Raw genomic sequence first — 25,279 nt, 5'->3', positions numbered from 1 at the left:
AAAAAAAATCTTATTTGCACAATGATTTACATAATGAATGCGAAGCGAAGAGGAACAGATGTGCTTTATGTTAGTTACAACCTTGGTTCTTTAAATGTTGGTTAATTACAACCGCGTGCATCCAACAGACAATGAAGCTAGTGAAAACATATAGGGAAATTAACTGTTATCGTTAATTGAAATATAGAAATATTCAGAAAAAAAAAACACCCAGGGCCCTTCCACTCAGTGAAGAAGGACGACCAGCGAAGCTGTGTATGTGGGCCCCTTAATGGCGAACTGCACTTCCGCTGCGGGTCGGCCCGGCATTGCACTATCTTCAGGATCGGCGCACGTATGGGGAGTGCTTAACGCCTACTTCACCTCCGCTGCGGGTCGGCCCGGCATTGCACTATCTTCGGGATCGGCGCACGTATGGGGAGTGCTTAACGCCTATTTCACCTCCGCCGCGGGTCGGCCCGGCATTGCACTATCTTCGGGATCGGCGCACGTATGGGGAGTGCTTAACGCCTACTTCACCTCCGCCGCGGGTCGGCCCGGCATTGCACTATCTTCGAGATCGGCGCACGTATGGGGAGTGCTTAACGCCTACTTCACCTCCGCCGCGGGTCGGCCCGGCATTGCACTATCTTCGGGATCGGCGCACGTATGGGGAGTGCTTAACGCCTACTTCACCTCCGCCGCGGGTCGGCCCGGCATTGCACTATCTTCGAGATCGGCGCACGTATGGGGAGTGCTTAACGCCTACTTCACCTCCGCCGCGGGTCGGCCCGGCATTGCACTACCTTCGGGATCGGCGCACGTATGGGGAGTGCTTAACGCCTACTTCACCTCCGCCGCGGGTCGGCCCGGCATTGCACTACCTTCGGGATCGGCGCACGTATGGGGAGTGCTTAACGCCTACTTCACCTCCGCCGCGGGTCGGCCCGGCATTGCACTATCTTCGGGATCGGCGCACGTATGGGGATTGCATAACGCCTACTCCACCTCCGCCGCGGGTCGGCCCGGCATTGCACTATCTTCGGGATCGGCGCACGTATGGGGATTGCTTAACGCCTACTTCACCTCCGCCGCGGGTCGGCCCGGCATTGCACTATCTTCGGGATCGGCGCACGTATGGGGAGTGCTTAACGCCTACTTCACCTCCGCCGCGGGTCGGCCCGGCATTGCACTATCTTCGGGATCGGCGCACGTATGGGGATTGCTTAACGCCTACTTCACCTCCGCCGCGGGTCGGCCCGGCATTGCACTATCTTCGAGATCGGCGCACGTATGGGGAGTGCTTAACGCCTACTTCACCTCCGCCGCGGGTCGGCCCGGTGGCTCCCTGGGGTGCTGCAGAACTATCGGGGCTGCTGAGGCTGCCATTGGGGCTGTCTTCTTGGTCGTCTCTGGACGATCTTCTCGGACGATCTTCTTGGTCGTCTCTGGTAGAATTCCGTGTTCCGGGGGTAGATGCTGTAGCCGGCAGCTTGCTTGATGTTCCGGGACGACGTTGGTGCTGTCTTTGCGGTCCGGGCTTGCATTACGGCTTGTCGGGAGCGTCCGGTACATGAACGTAAAGCACCTCCACCAGATGTCACGTAGTAGTGACGGTGAAGAAGGCAGCCAAACTGTGATTATAGAAACTGGCGTGTTATTGGGCGAACTTGTGCCCTCAAAAGCAGGCTATACTCAAAGAACAACGGTAGCGGCGAACACACTCGGCGATCGTCGAAAATCCGATAAGCGGGTCAAGCGCGTCGGCTTTTATACATATCAGTCATCGAATGTTCCAGAGTTATCGCTGGGACCCGCGTGTCTTCCACAAAGTTCTACACAACTCGCGTCGCGCATACATGCAATCAGATTACACAAGTTGCGGGGAAAGACTGCGGATGGAACCATGGATAACATTCCAGAAACTTATTTTACATGCAGGCGCGTCCTGCGCTGTGCGATAACATTTGTTAGGTGGTGAGAAGTGGTCGCCCGATAAAGTACACGTGTCAATATATATATATATATATATATATATATATATATATATATATATATATATATATATATATATATATATATATATATATATAAAGTGAGGGAGAGGGAGAAGTTAGGTGGACACTTACAGAATATCACCCCTCACCCCTTCCCGTTTTGTTGTGGTTCAAGCGATCCCCCTCCCCGCTCGCACCATTGTAATAAACGAAGCTGAATCATTCAGTTATTTTTATGAATGACAGATTTAATCATCCATCACACATAATGAACAATTAGGGACCGGTAAATTATACCTTATCCAGTTCTGTAACCAAAGTGAAAAATAAGTTGAGCTGTTTTGAGTAAATTACGTACTGCAATAGAGTGCAAAACTGCGCGATTGGTTGCTCTTAATTCATGGCAACAGCAACACAAAAATAACGGCAACAGAAGTCAGCGGCATTTGTGCTGTGTATTTCTCCGTCTCGTGTTGCTGTTATTTTAGGGCTGCTTTTACCAAGGAGTAAATTACTATAGGTTCCTATAATGGCCCCCCTCCACCCCAAAAGAATAAGAAAGCTAATGAAATCCCTCTTAGCACTAGAGTAGGGTTAATAAACCAGGTAAGGCGCAAAACTAAAGTTGGGCAGCGACGCCACCTTGAGGTTCCTGCAACAGCTCTTCGTTATGTCATCACTTTTGTTGGTCTCTGCTCCAGCCTGGTTGATATTTCATCGGTAAAGTACGTTGCGTTTTAAGAGAGGAAAACTGAACTTGACAAACTTGAATTTAGGTTTCATCGAGCCACAACGGCGGAAATAAAAAGGAAAAGAAGAGACTGACACTCGTTTCATATTTGCTTTCTTCTAACCTTTAGGGTGACATTAACAAAAAAGTTTTCCACGAACATTTATTCAGTGTAAACTGATTTATAGCGTCAATCGCAGCAACGCTAGTCTTGTTTGTTCAAAAATGGTTAGACTGACCCAAGAAGCCCGGGACGATGCAAACGGTGCGCAATTTGAAACTTATTTTGGCGAGAACTTACAATGGCAGTTTTGCCAGTAATGCAGGGAAGGCCACAAGCTGCTGGCAAAGTGCATCCCACGCGCTGTCTGCTGCAGCGCGTAACGGCGAAGCACGAAAGACAATCCTCGCTGACCAAGCAGGGAATACTCAACAACAACAACAACGACGACGACGATGATAACTTATGCGGTGTTGAAAGAAAACTTGGTCTCAGCTGTTATTTTGTTGGATTTGCCAGTGTGTAACCTTCAGTGCCCACTTTCAAAAGTAAGGTGGCAAATGCCGATTTTGTATGCCCCTGCTCTCTGTAACGCCTCTGGCCCCGAGAGCACTGAAATAAATAAATGGCACACTACACCCCCCTACCTCCCCCTACATTTGACAGTGGGGAGACAAGTGCCTTCCCACCCTTGCCCACTCCTCCCGGTAAATACGTCTATGCAGTATAGTAACTCTATGCGTCTATGCTATTACTCGATCATGCATGTGCCGCGTGTGCAGATGGCGCCGCTGTCGCGTCACACATGACGCAATCTGAGCTATATTAATCTCCGCGCACGGTGTTACCAGAGGCCTAGCTCGGCAGTACGTTCGTCGATCCGAGCTGGAGGGATCACCTTTAAAAAAATTAATTCTAAGGTTTTACGAGCCAAAACGACGACCTGATTATGAGGCACTGCAAGCTTGTTAAAGCAGGAATAAAATGTAACTTGTGCATTTGGTTACGTCATTTCTGTACCGTAGATTGCCCATACACCCTCTGCACCAGGCAAAAGACATTTCACGTATCCCACTGCAACTGCATCCCTAATGCAGCCTACGTGTTTTTTTTTTTTTTCTCGTTCTTGCATTGCCGCATGCGACACATATTTCTGGTTTCGTTGCAAAGGCATACACAGAGGCTAATTGGCTCACAAGGCTGCCTTAGTAAATGTTATACGATAATGAATGAATACATAAGCTCCCAAGAGCCCGGTGTCTGTAAACAAACTGACAAACTGCTTTGTTGTTCCCAATGCACCCTTTATGCTTTTAATAAGACATGTTTTGTAATGTGCAGCGATTTAAAGACTGAAACTTTATAATATTGTGAACACAGGATGTGAAAATTGATTTTAATGGTAAGAAGGCTGCACATCATATTGGCAAACAATGAGAAAAATATTATTCAATTTGGCCCCGAAAACTATTTTTCACAAACCAACATAAAGGAGTGGGTGGGCCATTCCCAATACCACTCCATAATGTGTCCTTGAAAGTGTGATGTTAAATGACGCATTAAACGCATGTCGACCTGCAGTTGCACAGTTCTACGACTTGTCCTCTGCTAACACTGATGAGTAAAAAATCAGTGTGACAGGGACATACACAGACGATGCATCTCAAAGTAGACAGAATTCATAAATCGTAAGGTTGCGAATAGGTATGCAGCGCCAGCAGATCAAACGATTTCTAATTCCCTCACAGTGTTTGCGGAGCATGTCCATTTGCTATGTTGAGTGTTTTTCATTATTATCATGGATACTTGAACTGTGTTGAATAAAACAACATAGCAGTCATGTTGCTTAGTTTCTACTACTTTATTTTCGAAAACTAATGTACAGCAATTGTCAACAGTATTTGGTGTATTTAGTGCGTGCATTTGGCATATGCATGGAAAACCTGCTCCTATGAACAACAACCGACGCTTGCTTTAAATTACATGGGGAATGTTTTCAACCACCTTACAGGTACAATACATGACACCCACAGGTTAGTCATTTTGTGCTGAATGCTTATAATAACATATGCCTCTCCCCAGCTACACCAACACGGTGCTCGTTTGGCTACAGGGATAATTGACTTCCGTCTTCTTGTTACACTGAAGCATCTTCCTGTTCTCAGTTTGTCTAAATCTTCTCGTTTTGCCCAGAGCTTGAAAACACAGGATGGCGCTAAATATGGGGGCGCAAAGAAAAAGTGGCAGCCACATGAGGTCAAGTGTACAAACTTATTGTTCGTCTGAAAAACACGTCCAATACTCCAAAGTAATAGTAAGTCAGCAAACAATAACAAGAGTAAAACATTAGAATGAGAAAAATAAATATTGTAAGTGTAGATCCATAAATATCGGAATGTCAAAAGAATTAGGCAAGAAACCGAACAAACCGGGCAACTTCTTAAAAAGGGTAAATTCTGCAAGTTCGAAAAGAAAAAAAAGGGGGGTAGGTTAAAAATATATTTCTTAAAAACATCGAAAAATAAATTTCTTCCTCGAATCACATATACAACACCACCAACATAATATTCTGTCTATACATGTGAAGACCGTGTATGCGAAAGCCAAACATCACAGATAAAACGATGGCCACCTTAACCACAACCACAGCTTTGAAAGCATGATATGCACAAAACAGTATTAAGACGGCATCCAGCTAAAGGAGCCCGTGCAAAAAAAAAAAAGGAAAGAAAAAAAAAAACAAGGTGGCCATTGTGCTCTGCAAGCACTACATGTGCTCTTCTGTTTTACAAATGCAGGGTGAAGAACAGAGGAGAGCTAGATATGGCCACATACATATTATGGCTTTTTCTTTCTGTGAACACAGAAAAAAAAGTATGCCTGGCACATGGGGGAGAGAAATGACAAGAGGGGACACATAAAAAAAAAAAGTATAGGGACACAAAAAATTGTGACAGTTGGCTAGAAGTTTGTTTGCTGCTCAGGCCAGAGGCACAAGCAAAAGGCCCTCAGCAAAATATAAGTTACACTTCTCAATACATTACAGAAATAAAAAAAATGAAAATGAGTGTTCACAGCTTTCGCAACATGGAAAGGTTGAGAACATCGGGAATGTTGATGTCTTCCAGTTGTATCCTGGATGGGTTGAAAGGAAACCTTATTGGGAATGCAAACTTAGTGTCCATCAGAAGCGTGTTGTCAGACACAGGCAGTGTCTCCTGGTTCCGTTCTTGGAGCTTGGCCTGAATTTTGCGTATGAATGAAACGGGAACCCTTTCCTCATACTCGTCTGCAGGTGTGTACAAGTTGAGGATCTTTGTGATCTGAAAAAGGTGCGTGTATACAAACTAAGCATTAAACATGCAACTACCACAGTTATGCTGCAAACAGCATGAATAACTACCTAAGTTTTTCTTAGTATAGGTGCATTCTCCTGGTACCTCTTAGAGTGATAAAGTGCACCATAAAAAACGTCAACAAATCATCATAACATGTGGGAAATGCACTTCCACAAGGTGTAAGCTCTGGAAACAGTGAATGGGTGCTTGCTGGCGATAACACTCACCTTTATTTGGTGTCAGAAAAAGCTCAAGTAAAATGATGCAAAAATGATGCAAGGTAACCGTCAATAATTTACTTGAAGGCAGTGTGAAAAGTAGCCATGACTTGAGGCCTCATATATAAAGCATGTTTAGTCACTAAACAAAACACTATTGCAGGCAGAAAAACTTGTGTGGATGCGACATGTGCTGAAGTTGTATGGAAACATGCAAAACATGATCCCTTTGCCTACAGACTGCCCCAGCGACTTTATTTGCATCAAATTACAGGGCTTAACGTCCCAATGCAACACACAGGCTATAGAAAACACCAATGAGGTGGGAGAGTTCGTATTAATTTAGATTTCCTGGGCTTTCCTTAACATGCACTTATATCAGTTCACAAGCGTTTCTGCATTCCGCCCCCATCGAATGGTGGTTGCTGCGGCCGGGAATCAAACCTGTGACGTTGCATTTGGCAGCATAAGACCACAGCTACTTAGCCACAGCGGCAGGCGACAACTCTCCTACTTTCACAGTTGACAGCATTTGTAGTTACACTAAAACACCCGATAGCTGCAAACAAAACGAAGACAAACCTGTGCTGTGGTGAGCTTGTCACACATGTCACAGATGCTGGCAACATCTTCGTCCGTCTTGCGGGCCTGGAGCAGCTGCGACGCCTGAACTATGGGCTGAAGCGTGTCTAGCACCTCACTCTGCGAAACCTTCTGGTCTCGGCACCACTGCTCCAGATGGCTCAGGTTGTATCTGCGTGGTTACAGGGCCGCCTCTCGCCATTCAGTAATTCTTGCTACAAATCAAGCGTGAATTTCTCCACAAGTGTCAACCAGAACTTGTGTCCTGACTGGGCATGTGGCTCAAAGGGCTCAAGAGAGCCGTTCTGCCAATGTACGGTTCTCTTGACCCCATTGAGCTTTGCGTTTAGTCATAGTAAGGGTTCTGGTAGTCACTTGTGGAGAAATTGAAAGAGCAATTAAAATGGCAGAGGAGAACTGTATATTAGCATATTCCCAATGTATGGGTCTCCTCAGTCTATCTTCATTACCGAAATTGTTATAAATGTCTCCAAAGAGGTGCACAACATGTTTGTTCAAAGCCCATGCAGCGACTGCTGGAAACCTGGCACGTGCACTTGTTTTATTCAGAGAATAAGCATCAGTAGCATTCAGTTAGTTTTGGGGGGCGTACATTGTAGCATATTTTCTAGTACATGTGCTATCTGCAAGGAAATCATTTTTCTACAGCTAGATGTTCAACATTGCTTTGCAGTTAACAATAAATACACAAGGGCACATCAGTGTAGTTACAGTTACTATTAGAAGTTCATCAAAGTGAGCTTTTGGGCACTTTAAAATTAGTACTTGCGAATCACCCAGTATGACAATCATTGCCCAGTACAACTGATTTATAGATTGAGGTTATGGTGTTGACCAAGGGTGCACAGAGTCATTCTAGCATAAAAAAGACATCAAAATAGACTTGCCTCATCTGCATGCCCTTGGACCAGTGGCACATGTCCTTGCGAAGAAGCAGGTTGTTCAAGGCACCAGCACAGATGAAGTAGAATAGCTGTTGAATACAAATGAAGTAAAAATTTTTACTACCCTGTAGTGTTAGGTATTACAAGCTCAAAACACATCTTGCCAGGAGGTAACCATCTCACGTGATAACCTCAAAAATGCCTCGTGCACAAGAGTTACAGATATGTCCACATAAAAGAGCAACTTGCACAATGTGAATGCACAAAATACATCTGTAATGGCGACAGCAAATTTAATGTGTGCTTTTCTTCAATAGTACATGAGCTTAACGCAAGAGATAATTTCATGTTTTACAAATGCAAGATTCTTCCTTCGCTTCTTTTATCGCGCACACTTTTGCCCTACCTAATCCACAATGTCCACAAGAAATCATCTGTATAGCAAACAATAAAGGATATTAAATAAAATTACATGCATCAGTATTTACTTATTCCCCATTACAACAAAAAATTAATAATAAGGAAGCTAGGGCAGTAACATACCTGCTTGAAAACTTGAGTTATGAGCTCAGGGTCAACTCCATGAACCAGCAGCACCTTGTAGAAGTTGTTAAGCTGCACAGAAAACATGAAACGAGCAGTCAGTTGATACAAAAGTTTCAGTCAAAAGAAAGAAAGCCATACTATTTATGCAATCATCTGTTTTATCTCATACAATGCAGCATGTGTGTGTATTGAATGTGGCCTTGGCCCTAGTCTCGATGCATATAACTACCTCTGAGTTCAGAAGGCACATGCACTTGGCTTATGACAGCTAATTTGTTACGAATGCAGTTTGAAACAGTTGATGCACAGCAAAATGAGGCCATGCGTCTGTGGCGCCATGCTACAGTGCTTATGAAACCCTCCTAATTTGGATGAGAGAATGCGTTCTATTGCCTATTCTGTTTCACCCATCCACAGCAATACTTGCCTAAGAGCATTCACCAACAATATCACCTTATGCCTCACTCCATGAAAACATGAAACCAACAAACAATGAAAACAAAGAATGCATAGAGAAAATTAGCTGTCCTTTTTATCTGAAATGCAGAAACATTAGGGGAAAGAGAAAAAAAAGTGGTAGAAAACTTTACAGTGGGAGCTGAACCTTCAGCCTATGCATGACATGTACAATGCTCTACCCACTGTTTGGCTTCATCTTCATTTCCCTAATCCATATCCTGCACTTCAATAAAGAGAACAGTTAATTCCCTTTATGCTTTCCTTGGTTTCATGGTCTTTGGCTTCATACGATATTACTAAACAAAGAAAGCGCCTCAGTTTGCCAGATCTTTTCACTACATAAGAATGTGTTTACAACTAAGGTTACTAAATTGTGAAGCTTATTAATGTCTTAAAACTACCCAGCGGGCTACGAGGTACACCGTAGTGAAGGTGCCGGATTAATTTGTCCACTTGGTGCTCTTAAATGTGTACCAAAGGCACAGTACATGATGGTTTTTGCACTCTGTTTTGTAGCAAGTACAAAGAAGAGAAATATCGTAGGAGTCCACCTCTTTGAGCAGAACATCGAGAGCATGCTGGGGATCCACAGGAGACTCCAGGTCGCGTGCCAAGCTGGACGCTCGGCTCCTCATTCCGCAAGGCTTGTTTCCAGAGATCCCCGCTATTGCCTCGTGCTCGAGCACTGCCGGAACTGCGGAAAGAAGAAGCCAGTACTTAAGAGGAAGCATTAACTTGGGTGCTCCTATCTAAATACATGTGAAAGGAGAATCCGTTTTTCTCGGCAACCACTGCACCAACTTTGATGAGGTTTGTTGCATTTAAAAAAACTTAAAATCTAGTGACTGTTGGTTTTGAATATTTTATTTAGATGGTCAATTCTTTATTAAAAATTGACAAAAATAGAACACTTTCAGAAAGTGAAACTATCAAGTTTACAGCTCTACCTCAGCAAGGAAGAAATATCACAATTCTGTGAATTACATCTGATAGTACATCTAAAGCGGACAAAATTGATATGTTACACATGAACCCCAAAACTTCAGTAATATGGAAATACAGCTTTTGCAGAACCCTCGTACACAATGTAACAAACTCACGTAAGATATAAATTAACATATCAAATTTGTGCATATTGAATGATCTAATGGATTCCCTTTACAGAACCGTGATATCTGTTCTTGATCCTGAGCTATTATTTCATAAACTTTGTGTGTCTTTTCTTTTTTGAACTTGCGAATTCTTTAAAATTCTTTAAACAAAATTAAGGATTTAAATCAAAATTCCGCTTCCAAGAGTCACTAGAATTTAACTTTCTCTTTCAAATGCAATAAATTTCATTAAGATCGGTCCAGGGGTGATCTCAGAAAAGCATTTTTGCATTTTACATGTATTTGAATAGGCAGCATCGGAGTTGGGCCTGAGCTAAAGCTTCCTCTGAAGTTGCCACTAAAGAAAATACATAGAATAACGGAAACGCTGTTCCGCAAGCAGGCAAGAATATGTTAAACTGAATCGTGAAGCTTCAAGAACAAGTGAAGCATAACAGAAGCAACTCCAACACAGTGGTTAGATGTGCTGAAAGCCTTCAATTACCTTTATTCCTATGAAGTGATCTTACTCTTTTTCTAAAATGGTGTTGCTTTTCAAATTAGTTCTTGTTATTGATTGGCAAGTCAAGAGTATGAAAACACTCTCTCCCTCCTTTCTTTTTTTTTTATATACAGGGATGTATGCGATTAAGGGGTTCTTGGAAAAGCTCTGGGAGCAGCAAATTTGGCACTTTGGAACAGAAGATACACATTTCAGAGCGGCTTGGTAAAGCTCAACGAAAGTGAAATACAGGCAGATCAAGATAAGATGTTCTTTATTTGACTTCACAGAATACTATTAGGTTACGGCAAATCTGTTCTGCGTCCATAAGGTGGAGGAAAGTTAATGGAAATGAAAGAGTGTCATTCACCCGACAAAGGAAATCTACTTACTGGACGTTCCAACTAAATGTGGCAAAAGAGAGAGAGAGAACAAAAAAAGAGCAAAAGAAAAGGGGAAGAAAACTGAAGACTTAAACAGCATCTACTGTATGTTAAGACGCCTCTTCTGTTAATGCTGATCAAGGTTTTCTTTCTTTTTTTTCCTCACAAACAGCAAATATTGAAATTTAATTAGCTACCATTTATTAACTTACTCATTGGATAAGGTGCGAATGAAAAGGTTGCAGAAGATGCCAAGAAAGGACTGATAAAAGTGTTTAAAGCAACCTAGGTCTTCTGTGGTCCTCCTTTCCAATAAAAGAAAAAAGAAAAGCCAACGAAATTTATAAGCTACACCTGACACCCATCACTGTACCAGTGGGACCACTGATATCACATTGTCATCTAGTACCTCACGTATATTACGCACAGGCAAACCAGGGGCACAGTCTTGTAAAGGTTAAGAAAGCAAATAGTTACAAAATCACCAGGGGCGCGCTCTTCTAATGAATGGGAAAGCACACTGTAACAAGATCGCGCTACTGCTTGTTTGATAAGGCCTGAAAATGCACAACAAAAGTTGCTAAGAGTTGAGAAAAGCATGCGTCTCCTTGTTCCCAATGCCCGTATTTGATGACACTTGCCCTGACACTGATGCAATCCGTGGTGCAGGGAGGCATTGTCATGGGCATACCGTATATTTAAAAAAAAATTTATGGGCTTTCTTTTTCGTTAGAAAAAAGGTCCGCGTGAATACTAGGTTGCTTTAAATGCTGTTATCGCTAATTTCTCAACACCCTCAACAATTTTTTCATTGAACGCTCCGCTCGGCTCTACCTCGGACAAGTGGGAGAAGACCTTACGAAGCCAGCTACTACAAGACCAGCAATGGGCCATCCAGCAGGCTCACGCAGCGGCCGCCAGGTACTCCCTGTCGGTCCCTGCGTGGGAGACGCCCACTGCGTGCCGACGTGCGTACTGCAGGACCTTTATTAAAGTTTGTGCAATCCAATCTCATAGATAAGGTAAGTTTATATGCAAGCTAGCTAATTTAACATATTCATGCACAATGCACAAGAAATACTCAGAGACCACCATGAGCACCTATCAACATACAGTGAACGCCATATTCTATTATTTTTTTTTCTTGGTGGCACTCATTTTGGATAGCAGAATACCACAGAATAAATGTGAAGTTACCTCCCTGGTCATTGCATGCTTGCCAGTACAGTCAAACCCACTTATAACAATGTTCAAGTGCTATGAAAATTCCATTGTTTTAACCAATAATTGTCATATAACTAGGTTGCATGAAAAAAATCTAATAAATCAGGGGATGGCAGAGCTGTCGTGAGAAAACTATCATGGCGGCGAGGCCAGTGCCCCTACCCACCACCTTCCTCCATTCGGCTGCCGATTGTGCTCACTCTTTTTAATGCTTCCTGGGTGCTCCAATTGCGTGTAACAAGCTGCAGCTGTCAGTTCAAGAATGGCACTGCTGTACAAATGCAAAGAGGGGTCACGAGTGGTAAGCGCTATGCGAGCTCTGCCGAGGCATCGCTTCGGTGGCACCAAAAGAGGCCTTTTAAAAAATGCAAGAAGGTTGCCACGGCAGCCTGTCAGCTTGAAAACTCTAGAAGAAATGTTGAGGCAAGATCGTCACAAGCATATTAATAAATCTCAGGCATAGAAATCGGACTCCGTGGGAGATTATTGAGGCCTACTATATCAGGAAAAAGGAATGCGTTGTGTATGCATGCCATCATTAAATTTGTATGACAATAAACCTGAATTTTTAAACCACCTCATAGTACAGCATTAGATTACAGGATATCGCGTTTTTGCTTGCGCACTGATAATGATGCCATTGATGGGAGAGCATGTGGCTATGGGTTGTAGTACATAAGTTTGTGTATGCCTTCGAATAAAGTTAGTTGCGAGTTCAGCGCTCTCCTGTGTGTTCCTGCCTTCTGTCTTCGTCATCTTGCGCCGCCCCTTCAAGATGCTTACAGCGTGGGTGCACACAAAGCTCATGCCAGCAGCAGAAGGCAAAATGCTGCCCCCAGCACTGAGCCAATAAGCGGAGCATTGACAGTGCATCTATTTTGCTTGGTTATTATTGCAGCCCAATGCACTCAGCATCTCTGGAGGCCTTCCAGCCCTCTACACACAAACCACACAGGTGCCCTTGATAGTGAAATATCGCGATGGCAGCAGCAGCGCGAATGGTGCGAATTTGCAGAGATCCGTATCATAGATATTACAATAAAATAAACTTTTGTCTTTACAGGTGAAGTTGCATCAAGAACATTTGACAACACAGCAGCACATACCAATCAAAGGCTGAACTTTCTCCTCCATGCTTTTGATGACAGCCTGGTAGATCCACACTGCTATGTCGCTCATCACCTGCCTGTACTGAGACAGGTCGAAGTTCCTCAAACACTGCTCATTCTGCTTGGGCGTGTTCTCAACTTGGAATTGCTGAAAATGTACAAAAAACAACACTTGCACAACGATTCTGCAAACAAAAGGCTCACTAACGTTAAACTCCATAAGTCATTTTAAAAGAGCAGTGGTGGAGCAGCCGTTTCACCTTTCGGCGCACGTCCTGGCGCAGGCAAAAAACCAATTTGGCACAGCGGCAAGCACTTATGGCGCAGAGTGCAATGCAGGTGTGCTTACCTTATACCACGCAAATTTTAACCAATACAGTTTATATGTTGCGGAGACAGGCTTGCGCGATGCTTACTCTGCAAGCGCGGTCATAAATGGATGTGATGCTCCTCCACATGATGACACACAAAGGGCGCTACAGCCCGGTTTGTCGATATGATGCAGAGAAGGCACCACGAATAGATCGTCAACAAACATGTGTTTATTAACCCAGGATGCAACAAAGTGCGACAGTCATGGCTTGTGGGCAAAGGCTCACCGCAAAACCAATTGAGTATGCGTGCCTGCATTGAACATGACATCATGCAATGTGCTCATATCATCCATGCACTTTTCGAATAGGGGCCACAAAGATTTTGCAGCGACAGAAAAATAAAGCATCAGTCCCAAGTAGGGTTTTGCGTTGGCATTGCCAACGCTATTTCACCGAAACAGTGGAGCAATCCAAATTTGACGCAAAAAGTTTTGCGTTGTTGAACATGGCGGCACCTATCGAAGTGGCGGCTCTCGCCGGTGTACCACACTCGACCTTGTTCGCCAAACCATTATTAACTATGCACCACGAGCGATTCTGACCTCAACAGCTCCTTTGCAAAGCCCCACTATTACCAGCCCATAAACATCAAAAAAGCTTACTATTAGTCGTAGAATGTGACATCCTCTTTTGGCAAACTACGTGGTACCACACAGGTTCGATGAACACCGAAAGAAAGCACCAGCAAGACAGTACAGTGGCACTGCACTTTGTGTCCGTCAGAGAAAAATGTGTGAATGATGAACTGGACGACTCCGACGGGCCCACAGAGTCTCACTATATAGTGAGAAACTCCATGGACAGGCCTCTGCTTACTTCTATGATGATGATAGCGTGCTGTTGGTTTGATTTCAGTTTTGCTAGCTGCAAAGCAACAACTGAAGGAGGGCTTCGCTCTTATGCATGCCTTGGCGCAGGCGCAGCGCAAATTTTCTGATAAAATGCCATTTTGGTGCAGGATGGCATAATGGGACGCTCTCGGCACAGTTTGGCTCAATTTGTGCAGCTGTTCCACCACTGAAGGAGCTACCTCGACCATACAGCGTGTACTCAATCATGCTTTAATTTCACAAATCCAGATCTGCTAGAGAAAACCTACTCAGAGTGGGACTACAGGAAAAGCTATGACACACAGGCTGCAGAGGTGATGCAACATATATTTGAAAATGTCCACTTGAGTTTATGCTCCAACAACGGTGCAGGAGAATGGTCTGCCATGGTACTAGTAAATTAAGCATGACCCACACAAAATACAGACCTGCTGCGATTTGACAAGTGAGAAAAAAAAAAGAAAGATTTTCCACCACGAAACAAAGACTTAAACACCCAAGGAATCCTTGTTGGGCTAGTAGCTATGCCTCTAACAATGAAGAAAAGACAATCTGCTTACTTGATGCATTTTCTAAGGCTGAGGCTTAATTAGGTACGAAAAAGGACAAAGCAAACAAACAGGACAGACTGCTAACTTGAACTTGATCTGTCCCGTTTGCTTCTTTGTGTCTTTTTTGTTGTTTTTTGAGCCTAATTATGCCTCAGCTTTGAATTTGAAAAACAAAAGCCATATCACACAGGATGGTAGGGGATGGCTGCTGCTCAAGTTTTCACAGAAAAGAAACACATTTACATGCAAGCAATGATGTGTGCAAGTCTACAAAAACAAAAACAAACCACAATGGCTCGCTCCAAACTAGAATAGGGTGGAAAAAACAAACCTTCTCTCCACTGTACTGCTTTAAGTTGTGCATGAATCTGCAGGTATTTGCAAGCCACATGACAGTGTAGTCTGTATCCTCATGTCGCTTCTGCAAAGAAAGCAAAAAATAAATGCAGACTTGTGTGACCTTGCAGAATGACAACCTAATTTCCAGTGAACCTGTTTCTTTTGAGCAGTTGCAATAATGATTTCAGCTACCTGTATGCCCTAGTATGGCTGGTCCAGTTAAAACATTGCCAGCATATAAAGTCTTCAGGCACTTGATAAAAAAATTTTACAAATGCATTAATTCGTCCAGACATATTTTACTTGGCGAGAGCATTGGCCATAATGTTCCCCCCTTTCCACTGAATCTGATCCAAGTTGACATTGACATTTCTCCCAGGGCTGCAGGTTAGTTTTAAACTGTTCCTAAAACACCGTTATAATGCTCCGGACAGCCTGCATACGTAATTTACTGCTAGGGCCGTAATCTTTCCACATACTTCGAACTTTGTTTGCACACTACCTACAAGCTGCCTCAAATTTTGAAGAAATATAAAGAAGGTGCTTTTTTTAGTTTATCGAGAACACTGAGGAAACCTACTATAAACCTTGTATACTGCAGAACGAAAAAGAAGAAACACAGAAAAAAGAGAGAGGATTTAGTAATTATTTACAATGCTTTTAATCAGGCCAGGAAAATTAGTTTCATCACATATTGCACTGAACATGACCCCGCTTTCTAGGAAACATAAACTTGGTGTAAACTAGAGTTCTCTCAAGTTAGTTGGAGGCATAGCTCATAACCACAGTATGGCACTTTTGAACCACTTATCAAATCCATACGTAATTTATTGCAGAAGCCGCAATCAATCCACTCGCTTTGAACTTTGCCTACACGCGTTACCTGACTTTTACTTTAACCAAACAGAAACAAGGTGCCTCGTTTACATGACCGAGGACACTGGGTGAACATCATATATAATGCACAGATATACTGAAAAAACAAGCCTGCAAGGATTATTTTGAATGGACATTGGGAAACGCGGCTCAGAACGATAGTGTTACACTTGCAAACACTTGTTTATGAACTTTTTTTTTTGCAACAGCTGTATTTGTTGCATACACATTTCATTTTCCACATAGATTTGCCATTGTGACCTGCCCATTGATGCTAAGTGTGATTTTGGTGGCATTTGTAGTTATACCATGGCTGCGTGCAGAATTTTGCATCATTTGTAAATGTGAATCGTGTGCTCCGATTATGCAATTTATCGTAAAGGATGTAATTACTAGAAACACTTCTAATTTTGCTTACACGCAACTCATTATATGGCCCTTATTTTCACTAAATGTAGATGTTGTCTAACAGATTTGCCATAGAGGTCTGCCCATTTTTGCCGAGCTTGATCTTGGTGGTACATGCAGCTATATCATCGCAGTAGACTAAATTTTGCACTGCTTGTAATATGTACTTAAAGCTCCAGAGCACTTGCCTACATAATTTATTGCAAATTCTGAAATTGACCCACATATTTCGAGCTTTGCATACACATTAGCCGTAACCTGGCCCTTATTTTAATGAAATATTAACAAAGTGGCATGTCTAGATCTTTGAGAGCAGCGGAGAAATCAATTACAAACCTGCTATGACACATGAAAATAACAGGAGCGTGAGAATATTCGGAACTTCCGAATAACGAATAGAATTTGGTCTTCGAATCGAATAGTTACTGTTTCTAAATGCGAATATTTTTCAAATATTTTATGAATATTTCAGAACATCAACTACACCCAAATAAACATAAAACTAGAGTGAAATTATGGTAATGTTTCACCCCTGTGTGCAAAGTATAAAAATAAAACATGACAACTTGCGTGGTTAAGCAGGCTATGTCCCTTAGGTAGCCATACGTTACAGGCTGTACAGTGATCACTCGCGCTCTCTGAAGAGTCCTGTGCATGCGAAGAAACTACTTGTTTGGCTCTAATACTCCATTTGTGCTTTAAAAAAAACAACGCTTCATAATGTACCATGTAATGATAGAAACTTGCTAACATTAAGAATGCTGGGATGAGAACTTTGTATTATATGAATTGTCATAACAGCTGTTCATAATTTGGAAACTATTTCTAAAGTATTCAATATTCGATTTGATTCACTTCTGGCACTATTCTATTCGAATTTGATTCAGTCTCAAAAATCACCATTTGCACTCCCATAGAAAATAAACAAAAAAACGAGTGATCAGTAATATTTTTGCAATGCTTCTATTTATACTAGTAAAATGAAAGTTTCATCACACATTGCAATTAACATTCCCACTATTTTCACCAAAATTGAAATGGGTGTCTTGCGCAATTGCTTTATGACATTGGGAAATATAACAAGCAATGACAGTGTGACACTCAGGAATGTTTGAATAAATAAATTTGAGGAAAGGCTGTAATTAAGCTACAGAGATTAAATATTTATCGCTCGTCACACACAACAGGCTTCATACTTCAACTAACTATAGATGCCATGCCTCACATAGTTCACCAAAAAGATAGAAAACGAACGACAAGCCATGCAAAAAGTATTAAAATTGGCAGAAGACAATTATCAGTAATTAATTTCAAAGCATACAATTACCCTAGACACTTACTTTCCGTACACAGGACCCACGGAGCGGCCCCAATTCCCACAACGTATGACATTTCTACCGTTTATGGTCCTCCCAAGAAAGAGCAAGCACTTTATAAGTGTTTCATGTAACGCTTTTAAACGGGCTGAAAATGAGGGTTTAACAACTTTTATTTAACACCTAATTGACTCATAAATTTCAAGATTAGCCTCCACATTGCCCCTAACAATACCTACATTTCCTCGGTATATAGGCTTTGTGGGTGACTTCTTTTTTTCAAAGCCATGAAAACTGGCATATAACATTTCCGAGCCCAATTCTAGTCGCGTTAACTGCTTCGCTGTAAAACCTATATAATAGATGCGATAAGTCACTTCATGAATAGTCAAGCACTGCACAATTGAAAATGTTTGTATTCGTCAGCAATGTTCCTCAATCTACAAGCCCGCAAGCACATTCTAAAATGTGAGATGCCATTATGGTATTATTCACAAATTTAGGAGCGCAAGTTTACTAACATGAACTAGCTTCAGGCTTAGCTGTGACCGACGAATGAGTGCTCAATGCTGACCCTACCTTAATCACTTTTCTGATGCCAAAAACAATGTTGTTCAGCAGGCTCTTGACTTTTTCATCATCATTGACATAATCCGTGTGACGGATGCACATGAACAAAATGTAAGCAGGTAGGCCAGGCAATAGTGTCACTGCCAGCTTTGGCTTGAGGTCTAAGGAGAGAGAAAAACAGGAAAGAAGCACATAGCACAATTAAAAAATTTACTCAAGACACGCCAAAAAAGGCTCTGGTTCTTACCTATGATAAGGTTCTTGATGATTATACTCTCGTCTTCGGCCTTGTACTCAAACATTCCAAGGTACTCTGCATTCTTGTGCATGATTTCTGGCATGTTCTTTCCATGCTCCTCGGCTGCCTCTACTTTGACGTCTGCAGCCTGGTCAAGAACTGCAGAAAAAAGTTGAAATTTATGTTGCAAAATGCGAGCAACTAAGACAAATTCAGTGAGAATACATTACACCATGTGTACCAGCTTAGCTAAGCTATTCAACTAAAAAGATTTAAAAAAAAAAAACATGGTGCAAGGTACATTTACAAGATCTACAATGTCTGGTCCTTTAAATGAAGCGGTCCTTTAAATGAAGAGTCAGCGTAAAGAGTTGCGCCACACTTCACTGCCACCCTGTTTCTCACACCATACAAGCTTTCAGAACATCTCTCAGGTTCAAGAGTGCTACTAGTGGGAGATTGGTCATGCCGGTTGTGGCATATTAGGTGCACAGGTAAGCCCAATTATGAAGTATTGCACATTGTCTATAGCATGCAGCATTTTATCATATAACACGCAGGCGCAGTAAGTGACCACAACATATGGTCAAGTCCTTTGTCTGAAACAAAACATTCTGTTCATCATTTACTTTGACCTACCTAGCCTGTAGACAGAATGATGACGCGAAAAAGTTTTCTAAATAACATGTGCACGAGGCAATAACAAAGCATGCCAATCGTGTGGTCAACTCAGATTATGCTCTTAACTTAGATGTTTGAGACAATCATGTTGTATACTGTAGACGCATCGCTGACCATAGCCATGAGTTACAAGTGGAATTTGCACTAGTCATTACATTAGGCTTGGCATTCAACTTTTACAACATTATATGAAGCAGTTATACATGATTTTAACTGATTTACATACTACAAATGGTTTTATAATAGCTACTTGTACAGTGTTGCAGATAAAGTAAAATGCAATGGTCTCATAGCTTACGTCCGCCATCCTTCATCTTCTTCGCATAAATCTTCAGCTGCCTCTTGTACTTCTTCAGCTGCTCGGCCAACCCATCTATTTTCTCTCTCAAATCCTTAAAAAGTACACAAGACAAAACAGCAACATTTCACTGCAGTTCGCAAAAAAATGAAAATGAAACACCACGAAAGAAACTTAAGGCCATCCATGCATTACGTACCACATTCTCTCCTGTCAGGCGATTGATCTCATGTTGTAGAATCGCATCTGTCTGAGCTTGGGGAGACTTCTTGAGGTTCTGCAGTTTCAAAGCGAATTAGGACAACCACGATCAGGCACACAGAAAATGTATTTCATCAATGGAAGACATCAGTTATGTATCTCGGTTGGCTTACGGTGACGCTGCACTTAAAGAGAGCAATGGCACACATAAACTTCATTTGCCATTCAAAAGCAAGCATGAGCTGCTAAGTTTGAATTCAAGCAAATGCTATCTTGCAGACTGGCTTTTCAGATCCCAAGAATGGTGGAACAAAACTGTATTAAATGGACCAGATGCCCAATTTGCCCCACCACAACCTCACAAATTTTAGCCTGCAGTAGTAGATGAAATGGTCAAATATAATTAAAACCAGCAACGGTAAGGCACTGCAGATAAAGAACTCTAGCAGCACACTTTCAAGAATTCATAAAAAGTTACAAATAAATGTATGGCCACTTTCCCACAAACTTTCATGTTGATTCTAAGGTCTTTGCATAAGGATCATCAGAAGTATGCCTTAGTTCAATAATTTCAACAACATAAATTACAGTATTTTCAAAACATGACAAAAATATAAAATGACATATGCTCACAACTGGAGGAATACTGCACTCCTTTCTTCAACTTTTAAGTCACCAAACTAGGTAACTCACCATTCTGCTCAGAAATGACTAACAGTAGCTATGTCCACAATTAGTAGCACACGCAACATTAAGCAAGCACTTTAACAGCAACTGGCTGTCTCAGACAGCCATAAAAAATGAAGTGCATTATGCATCACATGTTTCGAGGCCACTACACAAGTGACAAAGTCTCTCACAGGGTCCTGTGAGAACTGGCACACTTGGCCTGATACAGTCGAACCCAGATATATCAAACTCAGAGTATTCTAAAATAATTCAATATCATAATAATTCAAAATAAAAAAATAATATGCCTATTTGAAGCTTATCTGAAAACTCTACATGTCTTGGACAGTTTACTGAGATCGCAAAATGTTATCTGTTTCTCTAAAACCGTGCCAAATGCACAAAATTTCACTTATTTTTTGCAAATGAATGCCACAAATCACTCGTGCTATGAGATGATCTTTTATATAGTACTGTTCGCAAGGCTAACTCTAAACGCCTGCAATGCCCGGCCACGAAACCACGGTGACTGTAATGTGCTTCGAAGTGCTTGCTGCACATTTTTATTCAGGATTAAGTAGAAATAAATGCAGCATGGAAGCAAACAAGCCTGCATATATATGTGCCACGCTGCCACCAGCATACTTGTACTACAAATTGCATATAAAAGTGCCCGAAGTGTTCGTTACAATGCATGGTTTATCACCGATTGTCATTCGTCGGCAACGAGTCAATCCAGGCAGACTATTATATGCAAAATTGACTTTCAACTCGCAGAACATCCGTCTGCATTCCCACTGACCTGTAACCCTGCAAGCACGAATGGAACGCATTCTGCACTGACCTGAGAATCACACAGTAATGAGACCTTTTGAGCCACTTCCGCAAATGGTCTTTCTGCAAAGACTACCGAAGTGTGGCAGTGGTGTAAGGTGGTATTGTTAAATCCGAACTGTAATGTAAAAATCCATCCAAGTGGTAGGTTGGGGTTGAATTCCTTTCGGCCACTCACAGAACCATAAAATGCTGTTCACTGGAACCCCTGCCTACAGGAACCCCTGGCAGCGCAAAATACGGTTCGGCATCCCGTGCCCGGAGCCACTCATTAAACATATTGAGTGCCGTCCACACTTTCTCAGCGCATGCCCGGAGAACCAACTCTGGGGCAATTCGGCTGGTCACCGCCACTGCCAAGACTCAAGGTCTGGCCGCTGCCTGAGGAAGAGGAGCTCTGGTGGGGCTAGTCTCCTGGCCCCCACCGCCCTTGACCCCAGCAAGGACATTTCATAAAGTTTTCTCTCTCTCTCTCCACACTTCTTGTGGAATGCATATTAGACCAGAAGGCCTTTCACACTCTTGAAGCAGCATGGCAATCTGCTCTTGCCAATAACAAACAGCCACTTACAGCAACATGAACCTTGCTCTTTTTTTTTCTTTTTATGGCATGTACTGCACTTCAGATTCAATGTGTTGTTTGACAGCATCTGCCAAAACAGTGGTGTTTCATCAGCACTGAATATATTCAATGGAGCAAAAAGTGATCACGAACCCATTTGGAAAAATGCACTTGCAGGGGCGCAACAAGCCACAACGTTTGATATATTGAATGTGGCTGTGAATGGGAGTATGATACATCACATAGTAGAGAGCTATACTTTCGCATGGTATTTTCAAGGGCACCTTACTGTTCGAAATAGACAATTACTGAAGGTATGTCCAGGATCGGTTTGATATGTCCAGGATCGACTGCACAGTCAACGGCCCAGAATGTGGCCAGACTACGGCTCTGGTCATGTGAGCAGTGGCTTCCAACACTTCTGACCCAGACTGCTAGAGGCCTGCTTCCACGGGACACAGCACCCACCTGGCTGAGAAGCTTCTGCTGGCGATCATTGTCATCCTGAAGTTTCCTGATCTCGTCCCTAAACTCATGCTCCATGGTGTGCATGCGCACTTTCTCAGTCTGCAGCTCAGCCTCAAGTTGTCTGCGCACAAACACACAGGGGCAGGTTGCAGCCATCGGCAGGCCGGTGCAGAAAGCCGGCCCCGAGAGACGAGCATGAGACAGAGACAGGGCCGAGAGAAGAAGAAGAGCGGGCACATAGAACAGGTGGACAGACCTGATGAGCTTCTTCTGGGTCTCAAATGCCATCAGGAGCTCCCCATCCTCGTTGACCAGATCCAGATTGCCACGATATGAATCAAGGGCTACCACTGACTTCAGGTCCTCATTCTGGTTGGCCAGCACTGCCCGCAACTGCAGGCACTCCTCGCGCCGACGCTCCAGCTCGTCTTGGATTGACTCGTAGTGAGCTACACGCACAGAGGGAGGATGCGTTTGTCGAACACAATTAATGAGCACATTTCAAATGCAAGTTTCAATTGTGATGCTCATCTTCAATGAGTCTAATAAAGCACACAGGCGTCTGTTCACAAAATTTGGATAATTAGTGTGACCAGCATCCAAGTTACTCGTTACACACAGCCGACCAAAAGGGCCACTGGGTTTGGAGTCTGCAGTGCTCACCATGTCCCCATGAGAGTGCAAACAACTGCGCAGAACTATTTATCAAAAATGTTTTAGCTGATAGAAAATTTTCATCAACAAAAATTTTCGTTCTCAAAGCACAATGCAAACCATTACAAACCTTACTATGCAAAGCAATTAAACCACAATACCACTGGAAAACTACCACAGTCAAATCAAAGAAGGTGCTTTGCACTCACCCATCAAATCTTTCTCCCGGCTTGACTTGTCCTCGTTAGCCAGAGTTTTCACCATCTTTTTTACGTCTTCCTTCAGTTTCGCATTCTCCATCTCCAACTCATGCAGCTGAAGTAAAATGCAACAGATGAGGAAAGTACCACACTTTTTGTAAAGAATTATTTTTGTTTCTTAAGCACATGTTATAGGCTACGCCGCTTTGTGAAACAGCATCATAATGGCAAAGCCACTGAGCTATTACAGTGGATGACGGAATGTTCCAACCTCTTCTGCAGGTTCCACACTTAAAGCATTTTTACAGACAGGTTGCAGGCTTCTTTTTATACACAGCACACGTGAACAGAACTTTCGCTGAAAAGCATCCAACTAGACTTTGGGGCATTCCTGTTACCTCAATGCTCTTCAACAAAGTGGAAGCCTGCAGCAGCATATATGCATGATCACCCCCACGCCGTAAGCCATAGTCAGCTCCTGTAGCATGCAGCATAGTTGGTGCACTTTTTACAAAGAGTGCACCTTCAAGCAGAAAAGCTTACAAACATAAATGTCTTATGAAAAAAAAAGAAAGAAAAACGCAAGTTCCTTTGCAATCTAAATACGCAAGTTGGAGCCAGTAAGTGCAACCCAAATCTACATGATAAACCATTATTATGCCTTCTGTCCTAGTGTGTATGTGCAAGTTGCATAAAATTAAAAGGGTCCTGAAACACTTTTTTAACATAGTAAGAAAATTTTATCTTTCGTAGAGGCTGCTGTGAACATATGAGCCAAATGTTACTGCACTGCATGCAGCAGGGAATTTATAATCTCATATCAAAAACAGCAAAAGAAGCTTGCTCTCGCTTCTGCAACGTTGTCTTGCAGTGTCATCGCAAGCAGCTGGACACGCCAATGTTATTGGCTGATTTTGCAATTGCGAGAGCGTTCTCAATAATGCATAACTGCTAATTGAGTTAAATAAATTAAACATATATGTGTGCGATCGCAATAAGACATAAAAATCCTTTCATTTTTGCTCGGCTGGTCAACGCACGACAATAGTGCCGCAGCTCTTTCACCCCCCCGATACACAACTTTTGGGCAGGGCTTTACGCTCTTGGCTTATCTGCTGTGTAGCTTCCAGTGCATGAGTGGAGACAAAAAAAAAAGAGAGAAATTTAGGTATTGGTGCAATAGATGAAGGATTCTAAACATTTTTGTAGCATGAGATTCACGAGACGACGTCCTTTAATAGTGAGCCTGTTGTATGATTAGTTACAAAAGTGTTTCACAGCCCCTTTAAGTTTCTATCCTGCTGGAGGCAAATATTACCACTGCCTCGTACTAAACTGAAAAGAGCCGAGTTCGTTGCTTAAAGGAGATTACAAACAGAAACCTATACAAGTCCCGTGCAATTAAAGACTTTCTACCACGAGATATACAAGAACGATTATATGCAAGCCATTCAAGTCTGCTAGAGCTACCCTTCAACACATGTTGTGGGGATGTAAAATATATCACAGTAAAATGGCAATTTCTCCGGAAAATCTACGGGCGTGATGGTCGGCCGCACTGCTCAGCTCAGAACTCTAAGACCAATTTTGGGCTGTCCAGCAAGCCATGGAGGCCGTACGGGAACAAAAGCTCCCAGTGGCCATCTAGGTAGCCCCAGGCCCGGGCCTCCTGATTGCTGGATTCCAGATAAAGTTATCTCACTCACTCACTCAGATCTCAGCCTGGCAACTTTTGCCTGTACTACATAATACACCTTTCTGTGTAAAGAAGCGATAAAGTTGTCAGATATACCCGCATCAGCTCTTTGCCACTGGCTTCCCTGGCCTGAGACTGCTCCTCCCTGACTTCCATAGCTTCCATCTTCTTCTCCAGACGTGCTCGCTCTTGCTCAACTTCATTCAGCCGCTGCTGAAGCTTCAGAACCACTGACACATCAGGAAGAGGGGCTTGCTGCTGCTCCGGCTGAGAGAGACACAAACGAAAGAACATGGTTCTATTAATCCAGCTGACACTGCGACCCTTTCTTCTCCTTCACTGTTCAAGTGGCACAGCAGCATACCAATGGACTACTTTACTACACCTGGTGAACAAGTGGGCAAATCGGTGCTAAAACAGGTGGGCAACCTACATCTACTGCTTAAGATG

At 42.8% G+C, this 25,279-nt stretch overlaps 1 protein-coding gene across 3 annotated transcripts in view; it reads right to left on the bottom strand.

Moving 5' to 3' along the window:
* Positions 1 to 5,192: 5,192 nt before the first annotated feature.
* The window catches only part of didum (dilute class unconventional myosin), a 70,157-nt gene continuing 50,070 nt past the window's right edge, over positions 5,193 to 25,279 (bottom strand). For all 3 annotated transcript variants that reach the window (XM_070537264.1, XM_070537265.1, XM_070537266.1), the window contains 15 exons: positions 24,926 to 25,096; positions 23,143 to 23,248; positions 22,536 to 22,728; positions 22,280 to 22,400; positions 19,745 to 19,822; positions 19,546 to 19,639; positions 18,576 to 18,725; positions 18,338 to 18,489; positions 15,151 to 15,240; positions 13,062 to 13,212; positions 9,307 to 9,449; positions 8,294 to 8,365; positions 7,754 to 7,839; positions 6,846 to 7,017; positions 5,193 to 6,030 (listed from right to left, as the gene is read on the bottom strand). In XM_070537264.1, the coding sequence (XP_070393365.1) occupies positions 5,779 to 6,030; positions 6,846 to 7,017; positions 7,754 to 7,839; positions 8,294 to 8,365; positions 9,307 to 9,449; positions 13,062 to 13,212; positions 15,151 to 15,240; positions 18,338 to 18,489; positions 18,576 to 18,725; positions 19,546 to 19,639; positions 19,745 to 19,822; positions 22,280 to 22,400; positions 22,536 to 22,728; positions 23,143 to 23,248; positions 24,926 to 25,096 (2,031 nt within the window). In that variant the 3' untranslated portion in view covers positions 5,193 to 5,778. The remainder of the gene's footprint in view (positions 6,031 to 6,845; positions 7,018 to 7,753; positions 7,840 to 8,293; positions 8,366 to 9,306; positions 9,450 to 13,061; positions 13,213 to 15,150; positions 15,241 to 18,337; positions 18,490 to 18,575; positions 18,726 to 19,545; positions 19,640 to 19,744; positions 19,823 to 22,279; positions 22,401 to 22,535; positions 22,729 to 23,142; positions 23,249 to 24,925; positions 25,097 to 25,279) is intronic.

This window comes from Dermacentor albipictus, chromosome 4 (genome assembly GCF_038994185.2).
Source record: "Dermacentor albipictus isolate Rhodes 1998 colony chromosome 4, USDA_Dalb.pri_finalv2, whole genome shotgun sequence".
Taxonomy (NCBI): domain Eukaryota; kingdom Metazoa; phylum Arthropoda; class Arachnida; order Ixodida; family Ixodidae; genus Dermacentor; species Dermacentor albipictus.
Note: the sequence above shows the minus strand (reverse complement) of the source record. Positions and strands in the feature narration are given on the sequence as shown.